This window comes from Haliotis asinina, chromosome 11 (genome assembly GCF_037392515.1).
Source record: "Haliotis asinina isolate JCU_RB_2024 chromosome 11, JCU_Hal_asi_v2, whole genome shotgun sequence".
NCBI lineage: Eukaryota > Metazoa > Mollusca > Gastropoda > Lepetellida > Haliotidae > Haliotis > Haliotis asinina.
In genome coordinates, this window is record NC_090290.1 from 54,062,703 (window position 1) to 54,076,399 (window position 13,697).

At 38.8% G+C, this 13,697-nt stretch overlaps 2 protein-coding genes across 10 annotated transcripts in view; one reads left to right on the forward strand and one right to left on the reverse strand.

Moving 5' to 3' along the window:
* Nucleotides 1-13,697, forward strand: part of LOC137255252 (large ribosomal subunit protein eL27) — a 271,307-nt gene that overhangs the window by 92,099 nt on the left and 165,511 nt on the right. The window lies entirely within an intron of this gene.
* Nucleotides 309-13,697, reverse strand: part of LOC137255588 (serine/threonine-protein kinase tousled-like 2) — a 53,280-nt gene continuing 39,891 nt past the window's right edge. For 4 of the 9 annotated variants that reach the window (XM_067793021.1, XM_067793014.1, XM_067793024.1 and 1 more), the window contains 12 exons: nucleotides 13,539-13,571; nucleotides 11,103-11,237; nucleotides 10,634-10,798; nucleotides 9,847-9,928; nucleotides 9,114-9,205; nucleotides 8,729-8,818; nucleotides 8,083-8,252; nucleotides 7,633-7,771; nucleotides 5,507-5,618; nucleotides 4,578-4,685; nucleotides 3,550-3,650; nucleotides 2,780-2,988 (listed from right to left, as the gene is read on the reverse strand). In XM_067793021.1, the coding sequence (XP_067649122.1) occupies nucleotides 2,877-2,988; nucleotides 3,550-3,650; nucleotides 4,578-4,685; nucleotides 5,507-5,618; nucleotides 7,633-7,771; nucleotides 8,083-8,252; nucleotides 8,729-8,818; nucleotides 9,114-9,205; nucleotides 9,847-9,928; nucleotides 10,634-10,798; nucleotides 11,103-11,237; nucleotides 13,539-13,571 (1,339 nt within the window). In that variant the 3' untranslated portion in view covers nucleotides 2,780-2,876. Of the gene's footprint in view, nucleotides 2,989-3,545; nucleotides 3,651-4,577; nucleotides 4,686-5,506; nucleotides 5,619-7,632; nucleotides 7,772-8,082; nucleotides 8,253-8,728; nucleotides 8,819-9,113; nucleotides 9,206-9,846; nucleotides 9,929-10,633; nucleotides 10,799-11,102; nucleotides 11,238-13,538; nucleotides 13,572-13,697 lie in introns of all 9 variants that reach the window. The other 5 variants (XM_067793017.1, XM_067793020.1, XM_067793023.1 and 2 more) reach the window with 5 other exon arrangements.

The window sequence follows — 13,697 nt, forward strand, 5'->3', positions numbered from 1 at the left end:
ACCTTAAACTTTATGTATATTAATATCAAGATTTACTTTTTTTAAAGAGGAGAGTCTGCATTTCATACATGCCAAGTTTTCCAGGATGTGAATTAGATTTTTTAATCAGTCAAACAAGGTGAGAATTGGCTGCTTGAAAAAGCACCTGAAACAGCACCTGAATGTTGGAATGATTGATCAATGATCATTGTGATGCATGAACGGACAATGTGGGGAAAAAAATACAATCAGTGTTAAGTCTTGACTCAAATAACACATCACGACTCAAGTATGAGCACAAAGCATCACAAATACGTTCCATTTTCATATTTTATGATAGTTGTTACCCTGAAACTAACTAAGGCTAAACAATAGAAGTGAAATGTTTCTCAGGCATTGCGTGCCACTTTTATTTGGGCACATAAAATTACTTGATTACCACTAAAACAAAACTAATAGTAATAATTTTGACTTCGCTGCGTCCTAATCATCCATTATGCCCTCAGTAAGACTGAGTGTCTGCTAGAATGAGTGTGACTGAATCAACATCTCATTAACACATGCCAAACATCCCCAGCTGTATTTCTGAAAGAAAAAACAATAAAATGTGTTCTCCTCTCGTCACTTTTTTTGCTATCAATAATTTTTTTAAAAGCTCTACTGCCCTTGTCACTTTGCAAAAAATGTGCCCAAGAACATGAATTTTTTTTAATGCAGCCTAATAATTTCTTGAACACAAGTCTTGCAAATTCAGGAACCAGGGAAAATTCAGTTATTTGGCATTTATTTGCTGTCTGGACCTAGGCTTGAAATACAGAACCATTCTCCTTATGTCCTATGTCCTAATGTGATCCTGTCTCTAGACGCTCTAGTTCTGAACAGTCCCCAAGTTTACTTTACCAAAAGATAATTAACACTGTCATCAGATTTGTGGCTACCGATATATTATCTGCTTTATGGAAATAATAGTTTCATGATGGCTATCTTTGCTGAGATATATACAGATTCATTGTATCAGAACTATACATTAACAGACAAGAACCATCAATCAAAAGACATTAACGGTTTTCAAAGCCAGGAATTTTACTAACCTCTGATTCAGACAAATGAATTTCACAAGGAAACCTATCAGAGCTTCCATTTGTCCACAGCACCACAGCACTTCGTCCATTAATTCTCTATGGTTTAGCCACATGTAAGTAATATCATGGCAGTGGACACCAAAAATGGGCTTCATTTATCAACCCATTCGGGGAAACGAATCTAGACCTACATAATGTTCAGCAAACACTTGAATCACACAGCTACGGTCTAGATAAAGAATCTTACTGAAAACTCTCCATTAATGGATTGGCACAATCATTTACCAGTATTTTAAAGCTTCTATTTCAATTAGCTGTTTTGATGGTTGCTGCAGACATGGATGAAGCTGACCAGTAACAGTGAAGCATGTGACAGATACCTTGACAATTTGGTTTATTACCCACGGAAATGTGCACTTAAAGTAGTTTTTGGGTGAACCACTTGACACAGGATGTAAATGTCACAGTTTATCTACATGAGTCGGGACAGTGTTGAATATATACATATCACGTTAAATACACTTGGTTCTCAGCACTGCTTGTCGAATCATCACACTCGCCCATAATCCACTACTGAAAGCATTTTCCACAGTCGCACATATCACATGACGTAGAACACCTGGTGTCTGGCCACCGTTGACTCTCTCACAAACAGGTGATGAAGAAGGCTCTGCCTCGTCGTATGCTGCTTGTTATTTATCATTAGAACACCCGGTGTCTGGCCACCGCTGACTCTCACAAACAGGTGACGAAGAAGGCTCTATCATGACATATGCTGCTTGTTATTTATCATTAGAACACCCGGTGTCTGGCCACTGCTGACTCTCACAAACAGTTGACGAAGAAGGCTCTATCATGACATATGCTGCTCGTTATTTATCTCTGGAACACCTGGTGTCCGCCAACTACCGACAACTCATTTGTCTGGACGCATATGACTCATGGTCCAGTGAAATAACACATGGACACATGACATGACACTTGAGTGTCCTGAAATTTTCTTGTCGACCAGGTCATGATGTATGGCACTTTAGGTATCCGATCACGTTGGTAAAAGTGGAGATGGTCACATGACACAGTGTAAATCTGACTCCTCATGGTTAAGATTTATGTCACAAGACACCATGCGGATCCAGACACAAAGATTCCAAGAATGCTGGCATGTCACTAGATCATGTGATAGACTGCCGAGACAAGTCACTCACACCACACTGTCCTGCTCCTACAGAAAGACAGGCCTCAAGCTGAATATTTTGCTTCTCCATGGTGACTCCTTGACTCTCCAGAGGAACCCTTTGGGCATAATGACAATTTGGATTACCAATACACCTTGGGGTTAATGATGACTATTTCGACCTCTTCGATCTCCATGACTACCATTCAGTATTCTTGATGACAACTTGAATATCAACGACGACACTGTTGGGCCTCACGACATCTGTTTGGATCTCCATGGTAACACCTTGGATCTGAATGACAGCGTTTTGCACCTGCATGAGGGCCGAATCACATGCATTCCTGAATGCTGCTCAGATGTCTTATCACTGGGTGTTTCACAGCAGAATTGTTTCGAAATATGACGAGGCAGGATGATTCATTATTTTCTTGAAAGTAAAGTCTTGGAATTGGTTGCCGTGGAAACCAAGACAACAACCATGGCAACAGGCTTCCAATGCAGTGAGCTTGCATATGTGGTTATCTCCGCAAAAATGGGAGATTGAATGCTATGACGAGTTTGACCCAGATGAAGTTGGTCTGTAGCAAATGCTTCAGACATTTGTTTGGCCTTTTCCCAGGAAGGTCCCTCACGTTGAGCTATGAGTATTTATCCCCGAAGGAGAATGACGGAGATTGATTCAGGTTGATGGTCGGTCCCTGTGTAGAGTTACTGCTCCCAGGTGCCTGGCTCACACTGTTGTCCAGATGTCTGAAACAGAAGCCTTAGTATCACCAATTCATGGAACCAGGTCTTTTATTGGGCAGTCTGTCTCACAGACATTCACCATCATGATGCAACCTTGGCCAATCTCAGTCTCACAGACATTCACCATCATGATGCAACCTTGGCCAATCTCAGTCTCACAGACATTCACCATTAAGATGCAACCTTGGCCAATCTCAGTCTCACAGACATTCACCATCATGATGCAACCTTGGCCAATCTCAGTCTCACAGACATTCACCATCATGATGCAACCGTGGCCCATCTCAGTCTCACAGACAAACACTAGAACATCAACAATCAGCTAGTCACTGTCTCACATAAGCCATTACAGATGCCACTTGTCTTGCCAGCCAACATTCACAACAAACATTCACTATTACACAAGTCATTTCATTGGTTACGTTTTTGGTGAACGTTTTAACCTTATGAGATGCCTTATTTTTCAACATCAATGAATATATATCAATTATCAACGCTTTTACCATCAATACGTTGTTGTGTCAGTTATGAAGTTTAAGAAGGAGACAGAGGCCACTCACTCACTTGGATTTGAGTTGAGGGGGTTTCAGATAGTCGTCCTGAGCAAGCATCAGCACATCGGGCCGGAAGTCCTTCTTATACTGAAGACAGCGCCGGATAAATGCCTGCAACAGGGGAGAGTCAGACATTAGAACAGCTTTTGAGAAGTCTGGGGTTTGGGAGTGCTGACATTTTCACTTATGAGAAAATTGGTCTTGGGGTTTTCAAAGGTTTGTTTCTTTGTTTTCATGATGCTGGGGTTTCCACAGGTTCGCGTATTTGTTTTTCATGATGCTGGGGTTTTCAAAGGCTTGTATGTTTGTTTTTCATGATACTGGGGTTTTCAAAGGTTCGCAATATTTGTTTCTGATGATGCTGGGGTTTCCAAAGGTTTGCATATTTGCTTCTAGTGATATTGGGGTATTCACATCCGTGATATCCTCCTGGGTATAAATTCTGATATACATCTCCACTATAACCTGAATGCATCTCAATGCTTGGCCTAATAATTTTATTACCTCCCTTTGCTGGCCCCGCATTCTTACAGTTGCCAATCAGCTAAGTCATCGTTACAACCAGGCTTGCCAAGGTTTGTTCACAGTGCTACTCAGATTTGGGGGGAAATCATACTGACAAATTAACAGTTTCAAAACTTTAAAACAATACATGAAAGAACTCTTTTTATCCCTTTCCAAGTACCTCTTCATCGTTTGAGTTGCCAAGTTTAATCAGCGATATGATTTAACACACGAAAGTGAGTTGTGATTGGTACACTCAACTTCTCAGAGTAGGGAGGTAATACAATTATCGGCCCAAGCCGTAGAAGCATCCAGGGTATAGTGAAGATTTATTGGAACAGACATTATCGAGAATGGGGTATTCAAATGTTCATATCTTCATTTCTCATGATACCCAGGTACTAAAAGGTTCTTATCTTCAGTTTTGCCAAGACTTGGGTTTTAACAGGGTGATAACCCTTCTCCTTGAGTAACTGTATCTGCAAGGAAATATCTTTGCTCTGATCAAATCAGGGGATACAGGGGGTGACATACCTTAGCTTCTGACGAGACGGGGGGTTTAGGAGGGAAGTCAACCTCTGTAGCTTTGAGAATTGTATTCTCCTCCAAGATGGCGGCCTGAGACAAGTTGTGGCCAAATGGCTGAAAATTCCCATGGAAATATTTGAACAAAATCTGAATAGTTTCAAATGAATTTCACAGCTAGAACAAGAGAGTGTTTAGTTATATTTAAAGTTTTGTTTACACAGACAGCACAGTAACAAAATGGCATTTTTCAGCATTGCATTATAAAGGGTTAAAAACCGCATAAGTTATTTAGTAAAGTAACCAACCATAGACACATAAATGCAATCAGAAACAGCGAGTGAGTTTAGTTTTACGCTGCACTCAGCAATATTTCAGCTATATGGCAACAGTCTGTAAATAATTGAGTCTGGACCAGACAATCCAGTGATCAACAGCATGAGCATCGAACTGCGCAACTGCGACCCAATGACATGTGTTAACCAAGTCAGTGAGCCTGAACACCCAGTCCCATTAGTCGCCTCTTACAACAAGCATAGTCGCCTTTTACAGCAAGCATGGGTTGCTGAAGGCCTATTCTACCCCGGACCTTTACAGGTCTAATCATAAACAAGAAGACAAAGTCATCAATATCCCCCGCAATGGAAAATTACTCTTCATGAATATGTCTACTGGTTATGATAATGTTTTACCAAACTCGAAGGAGAGTATTGAAAATATTTCATTCAGAATTCCAATACTACAAAACGGGCACCTGTACACCACCAGACCAATTTATGTGCCAAGTTTCGTGAAGAAATATTGAAAGGTTTCACAGTTCTGCTGCAGAAAAGAGCACTTCCAACAAATTCAGTCAAAGTCAAACTTGTTAACATTAGTGTATGAATCAGTGTTTTTAACTGCACTTATATCCACAGTACCAAGAGGAGTCAACCTACCTTTTTACCATAGAGACACTGGTAGAATATCACACCCACCGACCACACATCAACTTTGGAAGAAATCTTTGGAGGTGTTTTTCCCACAACAAAACATTCTGGAGGCAAGTACCTGTAGAACAAACGCAAGGAGACATGACAGGCATGTAAGTGACATCTTAGTCATGCAGGTGGAACTACACATAACCAAGTTATCTTGCCATAATCATTAGAGGTATTTTATCAATTGTCTCACATCACCAAAGCCAAACCAATTGAGTCTGGGTGAAAGAGTGAGAGAGTTTAGTTATATTCCAGCAATATCCTGACTGGAGACACCAGAAATAGGATTCACATGTTGTACCTATACGAAGAATCAAACCCAGGTCTTTGGTGTGATGAGTGAAGACTTTAATCACCATTCCTAACTTGATCAAATGCAATCAACAAAGTGATGGACCCTCACAAACTATCTACACTGACAAACAGCCGGTCATGTCCCATTAGTCCTACTCTCACTACTCACACAGCAAATAAGGGATTAATTAAAACAACAGGCATATACCCTTTGCGCAAAATGGACCAGTCTGGTAATTGGAGAGCTTGAGGTAAGTTTAATCTCTAACACCAAGAATGCCACAATGTTTGGTAATGAAACATATGTAAGTAAATTACATTGAGGTTATATACTGGACAGCAAAAGAAATGCTACTCTGCCTTTTTAAGTTCTTAAATACGAGAGAACCAGAATTGTGTCTAATCATTTATTCATTAGAAAACACTATCAATTTAACAGATGACAGTTGTTGTTGACACTGAATTGCAAAGAAGTTCAAACTGATTAGACAAATGGAGATACCATGAACACGAAAAGTGGCAGTCTCTGTTGTAGTGCGTATAGCCACCTTGAGCCTGCACACAGGTAATCAAAGTAGTCTCACTGAGTTCACTATTGAAGTTATTTAAATAAAGAATAATGCTGTTATGATATCTGTTTCAGTGTACAGTTTATGTATGTACATTATGCTCAAGATCAGATTATGTATGATACTATGCTCAAGATCAGATTATATATCTATACTATGCTTAAGATCAGATTATACATCTGCACTATGCTTAAGATCAGATTATGTATGCATACTATGCTCAAGATCAGATTATATATCTGCACTATGTTTAAGATCAAACTATGTATGTATACTATGCTCAAGATCAGATTATATATCTGTACTATGCTTAAGATCAGATTATATATCTGCACTATGTTTAAGATCAAACTATGTATGTATACTATGCTCAAGATCAGATTATATATCTGTACTATGCTTAAGATCAGATTATATATATGCACTATGCTTAAGATCAAACTATGTATGTATACTATGCTCAAGATCAGATTATACATCTGCACTACGCTTAAGATCAGATTATACATCTGCACTATGCTTAAGATCAAACTATGTATGTATACTATGCTCAAGATCAGATTATACATCTGCACTACGCTTAAGATCAGATTATACATCTGCACTATGCTTAAGATCAGATTATGTATGCATACTATGCTCAAGATCAGATTATATATCTTCACTATGTTTAAGATCAAACTATGTATGTATACTATGCTCAAGATCAGATTATATATCTGTACTATGCTTAAGATCAGATTATATATCTGCACTATGTTTAAGATCAAACTATGTATGTATACTATGCTCAAGATCAGATTATATATCTGTACTATGCTTAAGATCAGATTATATATATGCACTATGCTTAAGATCAAACTATGTATGTATACTATGCTCAAGATCAGATTATACATCTGCACTACGCTTAAGATCAGATTATACATCTGCACTATGCTTAAGATCAGAATTATATATCTGCACTATGCTTAAGATCAGATTATATATCTGCACTATGCTTAAGATCAGATTATGTATGTATACTACGCTCAAGATTATTAAGTTCATTGATGTGAAGCTGCATTTTTGTTTCTTCGATCATTCCACCTTATTTTCACAAAGGTATTACGAAGGTAGTCGTTGGTGCAGTCAACCATAAGAGGGTTTTTGTGTACAGGGTCATGAAAGAGTACCACTTCAATGTAAATTATATAAATTATATATTCCAGTGAATCTCACCAGTACGTTCCTGCCCCTTGAGACGTGAGATCCATCCCAATGTCAGGGGAGAAGTTTTCATCGTCCATGATCTTGCTCAGACCAAAATCAGTGATTTTGATCTCTCCACTCACGGACCCACTTCCTAACAGGATATTTCCTAGAAAATTAAAAATGGTTTGATTAAACTCAAATTCAGCTTGAATGACTTTCCTTAACTTCATAATTACATTTCAACAAAGAAGATATAACACAGTTTTACATTTATACCAATACAAGTTGTATGTACAAGTTTCCTGCTACAAGGTCATTCCAAAGGTGAAGGATGAATTTAAGACAGAATGGCCATATCTGTTAACAGTGAAACAAAGATTGAGCAAAAGAACAAATTTTGTGCAAATGAACAAATTTTGCAAGAAGTGTAAAACATATCACTGGCCACAGGTACCCAAGGTCAAGGTCATGTCTCACCTGGTTTAAGGTCATAATGTATCACAGCTGGCTTGATCTCATTGAGATGGCGGAGGGCACTGACAGTCTGACAGATGATAGAGCGAGCCTCCTTCTCTGGAATGCACTTGTTCTGTTTCAGATAAAAGTCAAGGTCGTTGCCCTCACAATACTCTAACACTGTACAAAATCTGAAACACAAATCAAGGCATACATTAATTCAAAACCTGATTGGAAGCAATCTGCTGTTTCATCAGTGCGTATGATATTAAGGAACCAAATGTGTGACCTGAAAAATTAGTGAATATTCTAATCATAAAGCATTTACAACTTCTCTGAGGGGTACAGTAAGCTGGGCTTGAAGAAGTCTATTCTCAATAAGGCTCAATAAACAAAACTAGATACAAGAAATCAGCATTAACCCAAAGTCCATAAATTTATCTCATTATACACTAACCCAATAAACCAGACATGTTTATGTTCAACATAAATTGCAGTTAGCCAGAGGTAAAGGGAACCATATGACGTATGCATATTTGAGCTATGACACAGCATACAAATTATCCTTTATGTCACAATATCGTCCCTGTTAATGTCTCATAAACCCCAAAAAAGTATAATCATCACATAAACAATTGTAAAAACAGCAAAAGAGATGTATACTTACGAATTATTGTCAATTTCAAAAACATCATACAATCTAACTATCCTGGGGTGGTCTAGGCTCTTGTGAATGTTGTACTCCCTAAGAGCATGTCTGAAACAACACAATCACCGACATGAAACACACATCAGAACATGGACAGCAGCAGCCATGGGCCACATATGTACTGGTCAACAGAATGCCTCAGATGGGCTGAACCAGTATCATGTATCCACGAATGTTTCTGTTTCCAATAAATTCACAACAGACAATTTCATATTTATGAACATACAACCTCAGGATTCATCATGACTTTAACTGCCACACATCCAAGTTTAATGATAAGTAATTCCTAATAACACACTGAGAAGATACATTACCGGTATATACAGAATTCACAAAGACTTACTTGATATAGTTAGCTTTCTTATCTTCTTTCCATTCTCGATTCAGCTGGTGAATTTTACATGCTACGTATCTCTGTTCCTTTAAATCAAACCCCTGAAACAAAGGAGAGACACACATGAACATATGTCACAGGTCATGGGGTCACAGGTCACAATGTACTGCAAGTGAATGATATACCAGTTAGCAACATTCCAGCATTATTCTCCAAAGTATGAACTGATTTTGCAGATTTGTAAAGCTAGAATTGTAATATGATGATCTACTGTTTGTTTGTTTGCTTTGTTGGTGTTTTGGGTGTGAATAAGTGCATGCATGTTCTTTTGTTTTTGTTCAACAAAGCAATCAATGACATTCCACCTATTTGTTGGTGGTCTGTAATCAATTGAGTCTATACCCGACAATCCAGTGATCAACATCATGAGCATAGCTCTAAGCAACTGGGACATGATGACATGTGTCAACCAAGGCAGTGGACCTGACCACCTGGCCCAATGCTCTTTGTGATTGAGTGAGTTTAGTTTTACGCCGCACTCAGCAATATTCCAGCTATATGGCAGTGGGTCTGTAAATAACTGAGTCTGAACCAGACAATCCAGTGATCAACAACCAGTGATGAGCATCGATCTGCGCAACTGGGAACCGATGACATGTGTCAACCAAGTCAGCGAGCCTGACCACCCAATCCCGTTAGTTGCCTCTTATGACAAGCATAGTGATGTGGCCATCTTCCCTACCTTGTGGACTTCACTGAATCCTCCTTTCCCCAGCATACACAGCAACAGGTATCTCTCGTTTAACGTAGGATGATCCTTAAACCTGGAACACAGATCAAAATCACAGATTAATCAACAAGTTTCAACAATCCATTCAGAATGATCTTCTGTTTGTGGTAGGATAGGTCATATGGGTGTGACAATGTTGTTTTAACGATATTTCCATTGTATCACTGCATGACAGCTTATTGTGGGAGCAATGTCACATGTTTACCACTCTGGCAAAAGCAGAAGTACAATAATTGTAATGACAGAGTGACTATGGTTCTACACTGCTTTTAGCAATATTCCAGCAATATCATGACAGGGGACATCAGAACTGGGCTTCACACATTGTACCCATAAGGGGAATCAATCCTGGGTCTTCAGCATGACGAGCTAACACTTTAACCACTAGGCTACCCTACCGTCCCCATGTTAAGTCCATGCCCAGATCTATATCATTGTATGTCAGTTTTCTGGTAACATGAGGGGAGAGCATGAAGTGGAGTAAATTCTCGCCGTTTACTGCCCCAAAGGAACCCGTGTCCACATGTAAGGTGCTCACACAGTATCCATAACCAGCTACTTTAGTCTGTTATCAGCACATCCTGGCAAGGCCAAGTAAGACAACTTCACAATAGTAAAAGAACCCATTAACGCATCCACTGTAGGTATTCCCGAAACAATCAGTACAAAAATGCCTAAAATAAATATATGAATGAAAAGGATGTAATTCCCAACAACAAAGAACATTGAGAGTCTTTACCTTGAGTTATCTTCATTGTGAATTCGTTTGAGTTCTCGTATATGAAGGTTACGTTCTCTCTCTAGCTTCTCTAACTCCAACTGAAGGTCGGCATCCTCTTTTTTCAAGGTCGCTTGTCGTAGCTTCAGGATTTCATCCTGCTCATAAAACTCTGCTAACGTTAACCTGACAAAGAAAACAAAGAGCATACACTAACATGTATGTAACATGGTCCAATACACGTGATCTATACATGTGGGAGTTACAAGCCATAGACTTTCTGCCTCTATTACTGCACCAAGTGTTTAATGTACCACGTCCTCTCTTACTTTAACAAGTACAAGACTGGCTGACTAAAGCCAATTTCAAACCCTGAACATAATCACAAGAGCATTTTCTAGCCTTGATCCAACAGCCATAGAAACTGTAAAGAAAAGAGGCAGTATACAGCTCACATTCCTTCAAATGTTGACTGTCAAAATGGACTCACGGTTTCTCTTGCCCTGGTTTGAGGAACTCGTGTTGTTTGGAGTTTTTCCCTGTTGACATTGTCGGTTTTCTCTTCATGAGTAACCGCCGCTGTTTGTCTATGTCTTCCCGGTCTGTTCCGATTCTCTCCTGCTGTCTGCAACACACAAGTCACAACCAACATCAACATATTCTCAGGCCATTAATTACAATTTAGGGAAGATTTCTCATTGTAAAAACTCTTTGTAAAAACTGACGAGGGCACCCAAGTAAAAACAATAATTTCTATGTATGTACTGCTATTAGTATTACTTCACATTTGATACATTTATAAAAAGGTCTCTGTACATATCTAAATCAATCATCAATTTCTAAATTACTCCAACAATACTTAATACATTCATTATAACATGTATTCATTTTATTAGCCCTGTTAGCTATAACCCTTCACTTCCATTAGCACTATGTTGTCATAGCATCTGACGACACGGGCAGTGTTAACAGTTAAGCCTTACTGTTCATTTCAACCTGTTGATGGGGCGCTAGAATAAGCCTCATAATGTTGTGGGAAATAAATACAAGAAGTAGTGACCCATTTCATTTGTCCTGTATAAGATTTCTTTTATTACACAAAACTAATATTCATTAATAACTGTGGATGATGACTAATCTGGGATAGTTTTTGCATTAAAGACTCATTATATTCATACATCCCCTCAAAAATATTTGTTGCCTAACTTTCTCCCTTCAGTATATTAATAACAATAATCTCTTGTATTTATCAACATTTATGGCCTTCCTCATGAATCAGTTCTATCAACTGAGATGAGGCATTTATTCATATGTTTTAGTGTCATGCTTGTGGATATATAGTCTTCAACAGACAAACCAGCAGTTGATTATAAGAGTGAGTGTGTGAGTTTAGTTTTACGCTGTACTCAGCCATATTCCAGCTATATTTGGCGGAGGTCTGTAAAATAATCGAGTATGGACCAGACAATCCAGTGATCAACAACACAAGCATTGATCTGCGCAGTTGGGAACTGATGACATGTCAACCAAGTCAGTGAGCCTGACCACCCAATCTGTTTGTCACCTCGTACGACAAGCATAGTCGCCTTTTATGGCAAACTGAAGGTTGCTGAAGGCCGATTCTGGACCTTCACATGTCTTAACATAAAGAGTAGTATAGCATGTCAGCCAGGATGACATGATCCATTCTAGTCAATTCTAACAGTAAACTTTCTGTGAAAGACCAGTATATCATGAGGATTGACACTAGTAAGAACAGCCAATGCCATGTCGACTTTGTAACAGTGACTTGTCTCATTCAAAATGATGGAACCTTTTCTGTGCATTACAAGGGTAAACCATCCATTCATCTGGGTTCCAAAACATTATGACAGGCAGTCCATAATAAATTACTGATCAGTTATAACTATGTAACTACAGTGTAAATGCAGGGGTAGGGGAGTTTGGGTTAATGTTAATCTCAAACAGTTGTCAGAGAAATGATATATCTTATCTGACTGTGTTCCCAGTTCCACAGATCGATGCTCATGTTGCTGATGACAGGATTGTCTGGTCCAGACTATATTATTTACAGACCGCCGCCATACAGCTGGAATATTGCTGAGTGCAGCGTAAAACAAAACTCACTCACTCACTCACCCCTTGCCAATACTCAAAACTCATGAATTATGCAAGTGTGTAACGAACATCTGTATTCATGGTCCTGCACAGAAAACATGTTTTTCACTGATAAAGTACTGAACCAATCAATAGGAAGATGTTTGAATGGTTAAGTCTATTGCTGCATTGTTTCAAAATATAAATTTGAATTAAAAAAAAAAGGTCAACTCCACAAAACCTCAATTTTAACGACAAACTATCACCATTCACACCTAAATTTGTCTCTGCATTGTTTAGAATCTAGGATGAAGCTCTGCTTGATGTTCCTTCTCATCTATAAAGTTCCACTTTCCCAAACCATTTTAGAAAAGTGAATTGTGGTCATCGAAAAAAGCATCAAGAAGTGAGAATACCACACACCCAAGCAAGCCTACAGAAGCGTCTACAATGTGCATGTGTGAGTGAGTGAGATGGGTTTAGAGCCATTTTTAAACCATGTTTCAGTTATGTCATGGCATATGAGTGTGAGAAAATTCTTCTGTGATGCTGTCTGGGTAAACTCTCCAGCAGGAAGCTGACAAGCATGGTCACAATCAGGGTGACCTGAACCATGGATCTGAACCGAGGATCTGAACCAAGGTTAGCAGATCCTGACAGCTAAGGGACAGACCTCTGAACAGCAAGTACAAAGACTGTTAAAAGGTCCTCTGACCTCAAGTTTGAGCTGACCTTGCTACACAGGGCAGAAGATAGTGAGTGTTTGAGTAGTTGAACAGCTAAAAAGTCAAGGAATATATATGTATATATATGTATGTTTCGCTCTAACCTTCTCTTACTGCTTGGATCACGGATCCGTCTGCTCCAATGTTTGAAAGTGAAAAAAAAATTAGAAATTAATTTGGTTGAATTATTCAATAGTTTCTTAACCTTTGGGACTAACCATTTGATAAGGAAAGGGGATTCAAATTTGAAAAAAAAAATCACA